Genomic DNA, 13,432 nt, shown 5'->3' with positions numbered 1-13,432 from the left:
TGCAGAGCAGTATATAAATATTCATAGTAGTAGTTCACTGAAACCATACCACCCTAATTTAATCTGTAGAATATTGGTCTTTGCTTGTAGAGATTTATTCCAAAAAAATGTGGTACAGAAACAAATTAGTTTAATAAATTAACTGGAACTGTAATAAAATGGCTTCAAGCTCTTTTTAAAACTAGCTTGGCCGGAATCTGCGCCTCGAGTTCTCCCCCATCCTTCCCTTCTCGATTTTCCCTCTGTTCTTAGCCCCCCTGCTGCCATTTTCATGTCTCACCCACTAGCTGGCACCGGCGCTTTCTATGCCTGCCCGTGTGCCAGCAACTTGCTCGCAAAGTCTTGCGAGAGCTGCCACACATGGGGGTTCATGTGGGTACACCTTAGAAAAATAGATATAGACTAGCCAACCCCGCACAGAGCATCTATGAGCTCTTTGGGGCTGGCGGTTACCTCTCCCTCCCCCCATTTTGCCCCAGTCTCTGCTTCCGGGCCCAGCCACTTCTGCCCCCCCCTTTCTTTCCACCCTCCTGGGCCCTGCCTCAATGGCCGGGCCAGCCCACTGCCTCTGGCCTCCATGGCCGGGCCGCCACTGTGGTAACCAATCCTCCTGGGTGCACCTCAGCCAATCAGGCACGTCCGCTGCCCAGCCAATCAGCTGGGTGCTGGGACGCACATTCCAAGGCACACCCAGGAGAATTAGATAGATAGATATGCATCTTAGTAATAGCACTGGTCCTTCATGAACTATTTATTTGTCGATAATCCTGTTTTCCATCTCAACATTGCATCAGAAGACAGAATATGCTTCATAGGGGAGAAAAATAACTAACAGAATTATTCTTATAGGTGGAGACGGCTCAGACTCCAAGCCCTCTGATAATACAGAAGGTAAGCTTGTATATCCATATGTTGGCATTATAATCTCTCCACTCCCCCTGGCCCAATGCATACAAAAGAAGAAGAGTGAAAACTTTTGCTTTCACTTTGTAGTTGGATCCTAATGTTTTAACAGATGTAACAAACCAAAGTTTATATAGCTTGTATGTGACATAGAACTGCAATTTGTTCTAAAGTGAAAGTAAGGTTTTCACTCCTGGTCTGCATTCAATGGTGGTAGAGTGGGGGAAAGCAGACTTGTGGCTCATCATGGCTTGTTTTGTAGCATTAAACCTAAACCGTGATTTTAGTATCATGTTCAAACTGGGCCAATATTGGTGTGGAGTTTTAATTGAAAATTTAGTATCTGTTCTAACATAGCCTGTGAGGCAAAACTTGAGCAGTGGGGAGCTGGGAACTTTTCTCACTTAGCAAATAGTGTAATGACTAGTAAATACATTTCAAAATGTATTTGTGATTGTTTAAAAATTGTGTAGTGCTTATTCTAAATTATTTGGAAGCTGAGAGAGTAGTCTTGTGTTTTTCCCCCATTTTTTTAAAAATAGCAAACTTGCTTAAACTTGTACTTTTAATAGAATCTAGTGTCTAAGATTCCAGTCCCGTGAATGCTGTGGAGTAGACTTTGATGAACCATGGGATTGCATCTGAATAAACCAGCCTGTGTATTACATGCCTGTGCAATACACAGGATTGCCCTGTGTATTAGTTCCTTTCAAAAATGTCACCCAGGTTAGGGATGTGCACGAACCTGTTTGGAGGTTTGAACCTTTTATGGGCCTCTAAAGAGGTTTGAACACTGGGCCAGGGGCGTAGCTATAACTGAGTGAAAGGGTTCAAAGAACACGGGGCCCCCAGCTCCTGAGGGCCCTCCAACTCCATCCCTCCCTATTTTCTTCATTATATCCCTCAGTCTGGGGGGCTGCCAGAGAGAGGGATGAACACGGGCCCCAAATCCCCCTGGCTATGCCCCTGCACTGGGCAGTTTGACGATGGGGGGGTGTAATTTTAAGGGTGGGGGAGGGTGCATTTCCCCCACCGGCACTCGCTAAAAACCTTGTCTAGCAGGGCAGCAACATACCTCTCTGCCACCCCATCCTCTCCTTGGACCGAAAGTAAGCTGAAGTAGCCTGCGCACATTGGGCTGCTTCCGCTTACTTCTGGTCCAAGGAGAGGATGGAGTGGCATGGAGGTATGCTGCTGCCCCACCAGACCAGGTATTTAGCGAGTGCCCGCGGGGGGGACTCGGGGGTGGGGGGTAAGTGCACCCCTCACCCTTAAAGTTATCCCCCTGCCTTCAAATCGGTCCCTTCCTGTTCCGTGCACTTCCCTAACCTAGGTTTATATATGACTTGTGGGAGATAAAGTTCAAGTAGATCAAACCTACTTTCTAACTGAGGGAAAAAAAATTTTTTTACAGGTTCTCAGGGAATGCTAGCTGGCATTATTAGCTCAGTAGTTGTGGCAATAGCTGGGGCTGTGTCGAGCTTTATAGCTTACCAGAAGAAAAAGCTCTGTTTCAAAGCAAGTGGTAAGTGGGTTGTTTTTTTAAAAAATGTTTGGTATGTTTGTCGAGATGTTACTCATAATGTCTCTCAACTGAACAGCAACATGAAGAAAATTGGCTGGGGGTGGGGGGACACACACACTTTTCTATGGAATAGCCATTCTATGGCCTAGATACTGTATGAGGATTTTGTCCTAGCTGGAGACTCACAGTTTTTAAAATGGGCATGAGAGAGAGAGAGAGAATGTATGTTGTAAATAGATAGATGGTGTGTGAGTGTGTGTGTGTGTGTGTGTGTGTGTGTACGCCAAATAATTAGTCTTCATGAAGTGCAAATCCCAGGTGTCTTAACTATTCTTGTCTGTGCAGATCAAGAAAATGTTAATATGGAAAGTCAACAAGGAGCACACGCTGAGCCCCCTGGTAAGGAATGCTCTTCTTAAAAATAGAACTTTCTTATTCCAACCATGATTCCTTACATATACCCCTAATGATGTGGGTTCTTGGGTGATCTCTTATCAAGGCAACTTGTAGGCCCAGACCTACTTAGTTTCAGCAGTAGGACTGAATGTGCATTGAGACCATTTCAAGAACATCAGGGTTCTTCTGCTAACTTTTTAAACTATCTCCTGATATCACTGGCCTTTTTGTGGGGGGCCAGGCAGGGGAAGAGTCCTGTATAGACTCGGAAAGCACAATAGGCTGTATTTCTATGGCATGGGGGGTGGGAGGTGAAGACACCACCACACACCTGCTTTTGTTTCAGGTGGACTAGATTGTCTTCTCCCCTGCCCCCCAGCATAGCAGAGTATTGAATAAGGCTGTTTGCATGAACAGCCTAACCCAGGCTAGGGCATAACCCTGCATTAGGCTGCTCTTTGCAGCGCCAGGATCAGCACTGATCTTGACATTGCCCAACCGCCTAACCCCACTTTGAAGATCAGCCTTTAGCCGGGGTTAAGGGCGCGAGTGCTCTTAACCCTGGCACCAGCATTTTGTGTGTATTCAGGCTGCTTGCTTGCCTAGAGCACCCATCTCATGAAGGTATCCCGCAATGCACCATGTTAATTTTGCAGTGCATTGTGGGATATCTGGAGGCCGGGACATGTTGTCCCAGCCTCTAGAGATCTGCACTGCTTACAGCAGCACAGATCGTATGGCTGTGCAGTTGCGTGCCTAAGACAATCAGAGCAATATATTGGGGAAAATGGGAGGTTGGCAGGTATTGGCTGTGAGAACAACCTTAATATATTTTATTGTTCTATGAATGTTGTGAGCTACTCCAGTCAAAAAGTGGAATATAAACAATACGTATTTACTTCCTCCCTCATGTCAATAACAGTTGTTGGCTTTTATGGTTAAACTAAGGAGGCTTTGCTCAGACAAACGTTTCAGATGTTGACCCACTTTGTCTCACCCTAGGGTTACTGGGATCTTGATATCACCTCAGCTATGTTTCTAGTTGCATTGGCAGAGTATCTTCTTCCCATTTCCCACAGCAAGGATCCCTGCCACACAGGATTATTCTCTCTGTGTATGCACGCACCTTATACACAGGAAGAGGTTGCATTGCATTGGAAGCACTGCATGGCCAAGGGACGAATGGCTGGGGCAATGGCCTACATCCAGACTAGTGTTGTCATAGCATAATGCTATTGCATTACCAACACAAGGATGTAGCAAAAGAAAGGAGGTCTGTTCCAGAGTACTACTTGCACTAGCGGAAGAAGCTGACACATTGAACAACACATTGTGCAACTTTGTATATGTCCTGGAGAAGGTGTTTCACTAGTGGCTGTGCAGCATCACAGAGCACCACAACTTTGTTGTGGAGCTCCACAAATAACTTAAGAGTGTGCAACTTAGAGGCGAACTGTTCATGTGGTAGCAAGCATGACTTGTCCACTTAGCTAAGCAGGGTCCACCCTGGTTGCATATGAATGGGAGACTTGATGTGTGAGCACTGCAAGATATTCCCCATAGGGGATGGATCCACTCTGGGAAGAGCAGAAGGTTCCAAGTTCCCTTCCTGGCTTCTCCAAGATAGGGCTGAGTGAGATTCATGCCTGCAACCTTGGAGAAGCTGCTGCCAGTCTGTGAAGACAATACTGAGCTAGATAGACCAATGGTCTGACTCAGTTTATGGCAGCTTCCTATGTTCCTAACTTCTCTCATTGAGCTAGCACAACACTAGTCTGGATGTCAACCAGTGATTGGCTCAATCACCCAGTGAGCTTCATGTCTGGGTGTGAATTTGAACCTGATTCTTTTTCATCACTCTAATTGCTCTGTGTGCGCGCGCGCGTGCGCGTGTGTGTGTGTGCACGTGCAAAAACATATTAATTTCCCTTTACATTTTTTCATCTGCATTTAATATTTTGCCTGTCCTAAACTGGCATAGATAGGGAAATAATTCAAAAAGTTGCTTGTTTTTCAATTACATTTTCATAATCATAATCAAAAGTGCAAAAGCTAGGTAAGTACCAACTTGAGGATGGAATAGAAATGGTTATGATGATTAATATTAATCATCATAAAATTATTTCAGCTAAAGATTACAAAGATGTGATAAATGGTTTAACTGGGGGGAAATAATACTAACTGTAATTAGCTGGTGGTCATTGTACTGGAATGTGTTGGAACTCTGACAGTAGTCCTCTTATTGTTGGGCCATGGATTAGACCAATAAAGCGAAGCTTAGCAGGAATTGACATTTAGGGAAATGTTAACAGAATTTGGACAGAGTTGAAGTAGTATAAAAGCAAGCTGGAAGCGGGAAAGATTAACTTGGCTGGTTTGTTGTGTGGAACAAAGAAGCTTCCTGTAAAAGAGAGCATAAGACAGCAACTTTTTCTTTTGTTTGTGCTCATTATGGTGGCAAGAGAATTTTTCTCAGTTTGCTCCATCTCCATAGTGCACTGTTACAACCACTGAGTGTGCTTGTGAGGCTTAGAATGACTGAGATTTGCTGTGTATTGTTCATGTCTGAGACTGCAGGCAACTTTTAACCTTGGACTGGAGTGGTGACAAAATGCTCTAGGTAATGCTTTGAAAGCAAATCTTTTGTCAATTCTGTCCTTACTGATTGGTTAGTGAAATATTTTGTGTAATGACAGAGCTAGGTTTTGAATGTAACAACTGGACCTACTTGCATGGTTAGAGTCTTGGGTAGGAATGTGCATATATCCCCCAGCAAAAATATGCAGATTCTCTGCCATGGAAGTTCTGCATGCAAAATAAAATATGTACACTAGAGCATATCCCCATATATTTAACAGCAATATAGAATGGTATCTGCGCCAGATTTCCAAATGCAGAAATCCTTGTTGCAGAAAGCAAAACAGAAATCCAAGAACTGGAGTTGCTAGCTGCAAAGGCTCTCGAAAGGTTAAGAGTGTAAATGGATGATAGAAATAGTGTCCTGGGATAGAGAGTTGCATAAAGAGAGCTGCACAGGAGATGAAGGTATAGCTGGAAATTTTGGGCTACCATGTGATAATGCAAACCAATGCAAGCAGAGTCCGGCCCATTGTTTCCAATATTGAGGTGAGAAATGAGCAGTCCTTTTCAGGTGGTGGTCCAGATATGCATTAGAACCTATGTGTGAGCAAGTATGGTGGAGAAGTGGGTAGAGTATTGAGTTAAAATGAGAAGACCTAGGTTCACACGCCCACTGACCCACAAAGATTTTAACCTATTCATTGAATACCATCCCAAACTTATTTCTCTGGGTGGTTTACAACAACATAAAACAAAAATTTAAAAAAATTAAAAATCACAATAGTTAAAAAGCTGGGGGGTGGGAAATAAATCACTTGATGACCTTGGGCCAGACAGTTGCTGTCTCCTAGCCTAACATACTTCATAGTATGGTTGTGAAGTGGGAAACATCATGAAGGTCACCCTGAACTCCTCAAACAAAAGGCATAGTGATCTAAGAAACCGGATTGAGCCTTGTTTGTTCTGAAGCAAGATTCTGCCCATTAGCCTTCTGGAAATCCAGTTTTCAGTGCTTTCCTAAAGCACTTAAACTGTGTGTAGCCTCATCTAACCTCCTGATACTGTGGGGGAGAGGGAATTTACTGGGGATGGGAAGGGTTTCCAGCCTACTAGGAAGGAGGGGCATAGATATAATTGAACAATAGAGGGGGCCAAATTTCCCTGGGCCCCTGAGGGGAGGGCACAGGTTAGGTGACTGCTTGCTCTTTGCTCTCCTCCTTGTGTGTCTCTGAAGAAGGAGTGGAGGGGCAGGGGCCTATCTTCACAGTTTTGTCCCAAGGCCCATCCCAAACATTGCCCACATTGCTCCTGCAAATACACATCCAGTTGAGTTGTCTAGGGTTGTGAGGGGGCTAGTATGTACCCCCTCCCCCTTGAACATAAACTTGGAACCATTATTCACTCACTGTGACATTTTTCATGACTGTTTTGCAGATAAAATCTCTCATATTTGGGCCAAGCTGGATTCTACAGTTACTGCAGAGTCTATTGTGGAGGTGTTCAGCAACTACTCTTATGGGATTAGATAGGATCATTTTCAGTTTGTGACTCCTGAGGAAGTGGACAAACTGCTTCGGACTGTGTATCCGACAACCTGTTCTCTTGACCCTTGCCCAACTTGGCTTATCTCATCTGATAATTATATTATCAGAGATGGTCTGGTAAATATTATAAATGCTTCCCTGAGGGAGGGCAGGATGCCTCCTTGTCTTAAGGAGGCTATTATTAGACCACTTTTGAAGAAAGCTATACTGGATCCCTCAGAGTTAGCTAATTACAGACCTGTTTCTAATCTTCCATGGTTGGGCAAGGTGATTGAGCTGGTGGTGGTCTCTTAGCTCCAGGCAGTTTTAGATGATACAGATTATCTAGACCCATTTCAAACTGGCTTTTGTGTTGGCTGTGGGGTTGAAATGGCCTTGGTCGACCTGATGGATGATCTCCCACTGGCTATCGTCAGAGGGAGTGTTACTCTGCTGATCCTTTTGGATCTCTCTGCAGCTTTTTATACCATTGATGATAGTATCTTTCTGGACTGCCTGAAGGAGGTGGGATTAGGTGGCACTGTTTTACAGTGGTTGTTCTCCTACCTCTCTGACAGTTCCCAGATGGTGTTGCTTGGAGACTACTGTTCTGCTAAGTGAGAGCTGAAGTGTGGAGTTCTACAAGGCTCCATACTGTCTCCAGTACTTTTTAACATCTACATGAAACTGCTGGGAGAGATCATCAGGAGGTTTGGTGCTGGGTGTTATCAATATGCTGATGACACCCAGATTTACTTTTCCATGCTGACCTCATCAAGAAATGGTATATCTTCCCTAAATGCCTGCCTGGAGGCAGTAATGGGCTGGATGAGAGATGATAAACTGAAGTTGAGTCCAAATAAGACAGACGTACTGACTGTAGGGGGCCGGGACCTGAGAGATGATTTAGAGCTGCCTGTTCTGGATGGGGTTACACTTCCCCTGAAAGATCAGGTTTGTAGCTTGGGAGTGCTCCTGGACCCTAGGCTCTCCCTGGTTTCTCAGGTTGAGGCAGTGGCCAGGAGTGCTTTTTATCAGCTTTGGCCATTACATCAGCTACGTCCATTTCTAGAGGGAAATGACCTTAAAACAGTGGTTACATATGCTGGTAACCTCCAGGCTTGACTGCTGTAATGCCCTCTATTTGGGGCTACATAGTCTGGAAACTACAATTGGTACAGAATGTGGCAACCAGACTGGTCTCTGGGACAACATGAAGAAACCACATAACACTGGTTTTGAAAGAACTGCACTGGCTGCCGATATGTTTCTGGGTGAAATACAAAGTACTGGTTCTTACTGGCTTGGGTCCAGGGTATTTAAGATAACACCTCCTTTGTCATAAACCCTGCTGCCTGTTACAATCTTCGTAACAGAGGCCTGGTTATAGATGCCACTGGCTCATTTGGTGGTGACCCATGACCGGACTTCCTCTGTGGCTTCCCCAGGGCTTTGGAATATGCTCCCTACTGAATCTCCTCTGTTTTCAGGAAGTCCCTCAAAACTCTCCCATTTTCCCAGACTTTTAATTAGAATTAATTTTTAATAGTTTTAAAAGCTTGTTTTAATAACTATTTTATTCTATTTTTGTCATGTATTTTAATTTGTGACTTTTACGTATTTTAAATATTGTATGCTACCTAGTGAAGTACATATCGGGTGGTATAGAAATGTAGGTAGATAAATAAATAAACCTTGCTGCACCCCTGCTAGGAAGCAAGTCTCACTGAATACAGTGGAATTCCTGAATAAACATTCTTATCAGATTATAAGGAGTTGTAGCTACAGACTGTATACTTGTAACATTTCTTCTATTGGTGTTTACATTAGGAGAAAATATATTAATTATCTTCTTTTTTTCTTTTTTTTAGTTCAACGTACTCTCTTGCAGAAACAGTAACAGAATTTAAGGTGAAGAGAAGACCAGAGAACCAGCATATTTCCCTGAAAAACACAACGCACTGCAAACAGCCAAAAATAATAATTTTAAAAATGAGTTGCAAAGCAGAGAGAAAAAACGGTCATGTTAAAGCACCCCTCTTTGAATGAGAGGGGTGTTTTAACAGATCGGAGTATTTGTATCCGTGGTTTGCCCTTTGAAGCTCAAGAGTTCCACATTGGCTGATTATTGACTTTAAAATGAGCTTTCTTTTTAAATGGGAGAAATGTCATCCCTTTGTTGCTTGGTGGAAAGAACCTTTTTATAAGGAGAGATTTCGGTATATATCAGTGGGCAGGGTGTGTACTGGGAAAGGGCTTGCATATGTGAATGGGACTTTGAGTGGTGTAGTAGATCACAATATGATCTGCACACAGACATACTTTGTGCCCACAACAAGAGCCCCTAGCAATAAGGGACATACCACCCAGTTCTTTTCCCCTCACCACATTACTGTCCTGAAATACAGGGCTTTTATTTCCCTCCCTTCAGAAGTATATGGCAACCAACTACTTACATGAGCAAAGTAAAGGGTTGCAGCACTCGTGGATACTGTTGGAATGAGTGCTTAATCTCCTTATACCAGGTGGCCTGCATGATCTCTGCCATTAAGAAGAACCCACCCTGCTTCTACTTCATAGCTGCAGCCTAGGGTCTGTTGAGGTTTTTTTTTGGAGGTGGGGGGTCACACTTGGGTGTGACCGAATGTTGGGACAGGGTTTCAAATACAGATATTTGTCTTCCAAGAAGTCATTAAATTTTTAATGTATTTTTTGGTTTGGTTTGAAGCAACTCTGATACTGTGCCTTTGCCTTCCTATAGAATACATATTAGAGCTGAGAGTGTAAAATGCATATTGCCTTAATTTTTTTTTTTAATTATCTCAGAAAAATCTGAAATGCGGAAACACTCTTCTCTTCCTCCTCTTGTTTTCTTTTGGCAGTAAAGCCATGCACATGCAACTACACAAAATACTGCATCCAGCCATCATCTCTGAGGCTGTATTCTGTCATTCAATACTTCCAAGATTCATTTAGTTAGCTCGATTCTCAGTTAAAATAGTGTAGTGGCATGTGTGGCTGTGAGATGTACCTTTTCTGTTGTTCACAAGTGCCCAGCCAACTCTTCATTTTGAATTTCCAAAAATTTTGGTCTCATTGTTAGTTAGCTATATTTTCAGCAAATAGATAATACAATTTCTATAATAAAGCTTATTTTGTCGAGATATAGATGCCTTAAGCAGTACACCTTGAAGTGCTTTTTAAAATAATCAGTAGCAAATTATTGGTCAGAACAATGTAATCTGAGTATCCCCTAATGCTTTCTTTAATGGGAAGAAAGGCCTTGGTGATGGTCTTCGAGGGCACGTGAACGAGAGCTGTTATTAGATGGAAAAACTTATAAAGAATCCCTGCTTCTCTGCCTTTGAACTCAGGATTGTGGCTTAAATCACTTACTGACAACAAAAAAATGTAAGCAGCTGCATTTCATGTTTGACCCTTTTTTGATAGCCCAGATGACTTGAGCTAAAACAGTGTGCCAATGCAATTAAATTCTAGCACAGAATATAGATTTTGAGAATTTCTGTATGCATGGCCCTCTAGTGTAAACAGGATAGCAATTTTCTTTTGAAACAGGTGAAAGCCCAAATGCTTAACTGCTTCCCTTTATCATGTATACAAATTAACAAAACACCAGTTTTCCTACCGGTATCACATGATGAACTGAACTAGCACACTTTAAATGTGTGTCCTAGGGCCAAATCACACATGATGTTAAATGCATAATTGGCTTTGATGGACTTTGTTTTTGTTTTTAGTCAATAGCAGCTGCAGCGCCCCCAAATCTGAATCTGGATCATTATAAGTGGGGGGAGGACCTTTAACCTATCATGGCCTTGGTCCACATTGAGGGTTGGAGAACCTCTTGTACTATTTACCACAGGAGGAAAGTTCCCGTTAGTGCCAGTTGGAGTCTTCTTTGGGGCAAATAGCAGCAGAGAATGAAATACAGATCAGGAGCAAAGGTCAGAGCTTCCTTCTCCATGGTCCTAATCCTGATCAGCCCCCCCCCCCCCCCGCCCAACAAGCTGCTGCTGTTTAAAGAAAAACTAAGCCTATCGGGAGCAATGACATATTTAATATATTTGGTTCAGTCCTCAATGAATCCAGTAGGAATATTTCATTTTAAAGCAAAAGGTAAATTAGAGTTTAGGTGATTAGAGAGAACATTTACTTAATGCCAGTACTTTATTTTTTATTATGAAATTCATTTTGTAAAAACCAGGATCAGTGCTTAAAATTTTAAACATTTGAGTGCTGCCAATTCTGAAGGTATGCCCTTGTCATTCCTAAACAGCTCATACTGTCATGAAAGCAGTGAGAAATTATATTCTGAATTTGTGCCTGTGATCCTTATACTATGCATGTTTTACTTAGGGAAAAATGTGCCACAGAACTCAGTGTGGTGTGCTCCAAATAAATGTACATAGAAGTGCCTGCAATCATATGTGCCCTTGGGAATAATCTCAGTTGAACTAATAATACTTGCTTGTGAATGAACATGCATACATCAGGCCATTGAAAACTAATGGAAGTTAGTTATTATTTGTGTTCATCCTAGTAGAGTTCCATGCACATTGTTTTGTGATGAAAACAACTTTGAAATACATTAATAGCTGGCTGGATGTATTAAAATAAACTTTCAGTTAGAGTTATGAATCATTAGATTGTGAAACCTCTAAGAATTGGTAATTAAGACCTAATTGTGATTTGTGATTTTTTAAAAAAATAAAAAATAAAACAAAAAACTATTTCTTGTTTGCATGTTTTATAATGCAAGGCTTATAGGTTCAGCCACAGGCGATACTGATATTTTAGAAGGCTACTTAGAATTGAAAACGAAGAAGTATAATCAGCAGTTTTTGAGTGTGTGTGTGTGTGTGTGTGTGTGTGTGCGTGCGTGTGCGTGCACATGATTTAAAAGATCAGATAACTGTTTGGATTCATTTCGACTCAAGGATGTACAGTGAGGGAAATAAGTATTTGATCCCCTGCTGATTTTGTCCATTTGCCCTCTGACACAGAAATGACCAGGCTATAATTGGAATGGTAGGTTTATTGTAGCTGTGAGAGACAGAATAACAACAAACAAACCCTCAAAAGCCCAGTGCCCAAAAGTCAGCGATGGATTTGCATTGTAGTGAGGGAAATAAATATTCGATCCCTTCACAAAAGATGTCTTAGTACTTGGTGGCAAAACCCTTGTTGGCAATCACAGAGGTCAGACATTTCTTGTAGTTGGCCACCAGGTTTGCACACAACCCAGGAGGGATATTGTCCCACTCCTCTTTGCAGATCCTCTTCAAGTCAGAAAGGTTTCGAGGCTGATGTTTGGCAATCCGAATCTTCAGCTCCCTCCACAGATTTTCTATGGGATTAAGGTCTGGAGACTGGCTGGGCCACTCCAGGACCTTCATGTGCTTCTTCTTGAGCCACTCCTTAGTTGCCTTGGCTGTGTGTTTTGGGTCATTGTCATACCCATCCACGACCCATTCTCAATGCCCTGGCTGAGGGAAGGAGGTGCTCACCCAAGATCTGACGGTACATGGTCCCGTCCATCGTCCCTTCAATGCGGTGAAGGTGTCCTGTCCAGTTAGCAGAAAAACACCCCCAAAGCATAATGTGTCCACCTCCATGTTTGACGGTGGGGATGGTGTTCTTGGGCTCATAGGCAGCATTCCTCCTCCACACACGGCGAGTTGAGTTGATGCCAAAGAGCTCGATTTTGGTCTCATCTGACCACAACACTTTCGCCCAGTTCTTCTCTGGATCATTCAGATGTGCATTGGCAAACTGCAGACGGGCCTGTACATGTGCTGCCTTGAGCAGGGGGACCTTGCGGGCACTGCAAGATTTCAGTCCTTCATGGCGTAGTGTGTTACCAATTGTTTTCTTGGTGACTGTGGTTCCAGCTGCCCTAAGATCATTGACAAGTTCCCCCCGTGTAGTTCTGGGCTGCTTTGTCACCATTCTCATGATCATTGCAACTCCACGAGGTCAGCTCTTGCATGGAGCCCCAGACTGAGGGAGATTGACAGTTGTTTTGTGTTTCTTCCATTTGCGAGTTATCGTGCCAACTGTAGTCACCTTCTCACCAAGCTGCTTGGCGATAGTCTTGTAGCCCAGTCCAGCCTTGTGCAGGTCTACAACCTTGTCCCTGACATCCTTCGGCAGCTCTTTGGTCTTGGGCATGGTGGTGAGTTTGGAAGCTGAGTGATTGCTTGCTTCTATGGGCAGGTGTCTTTTATACAGGTAGTGTAACAAGCTGGGATTAGGAGCACTCCCTTACAGAGGGTGTTCCTCATCTGAGCTCGTTACCTGCATATAGTGAAAAGACACCTGGGAGCCTGAAATCTTGCTGGTTGATAGGGGATCGCATACTTATTTCCCTCACTACAATGCAAATCCATCGCTGACTTTTGGGCACTGGGCTTTTGAGGGTTTGTTTGTTGTTATTCTGTCTCTCACAGCTACAATAAACCTACCATTCCAATTATAGCCTGGT

The 13,432-nt window shown here is 43.1% G+C and overlaps 1 protein-coding gene across 2 annotated transcripts in view; it reads left to right on the top strand.

Moving 5' to 3' along the window:
- CD99 (CD99 molecule (Xg blood group)) overlaps positions 1–11,678 on the top strand; it is a 49,940-nt gene extending 38,262 nt beyond the window's left edge. For both annotated transcript variants that reach the window (XM_053310174.1, XM_053310175.1), the window contains 4 exons: positions 850–891; positions 2,318–2,428; positions 2,774–2,827; positions 8,799–11,678. In XM_053310174.1, coding sequence (XP_053166149.1) covers positions 850–891; positions 2,318–2,428; positions 2,774–2,827; positions 8,799–8,827 — 236 coding nt within the window. In that variant the 3' untranslated portion in view covers positions 8,828–11,678. The remainder of the gene's footprint in view (positions 1–849; positions 892–2,317; positions 2,429–2,773; positions 2,828–8,798) is intronic.
- The last annotated feature ends 1,754 nt before the right edge of the window (positions 11,679–13,432 follow it).

The sequence above is a fragment of the Hemicordylus capensis genome, chromosome 3, assembly GCF_027244095.1.
Source record: "Hemicordylus capensis ecotype Gifberg chromosome 3, rHemCap1.1.pri, whole genome shotgun sequence".
In the NCBI taxonomy this organism is placed as follows: domain Eukaryota; kingdom Metazoa; phylum Chordata; class Lepidosauria; order Squamata; family Cordylidae; genus Hemicordylus; species Hemicordylus capensis.
The sequence above is the reverse complement of the archived record's forward strand: the minus strand, read 5'-3'. Positions and strand labels throughout refer to the sequence as shown.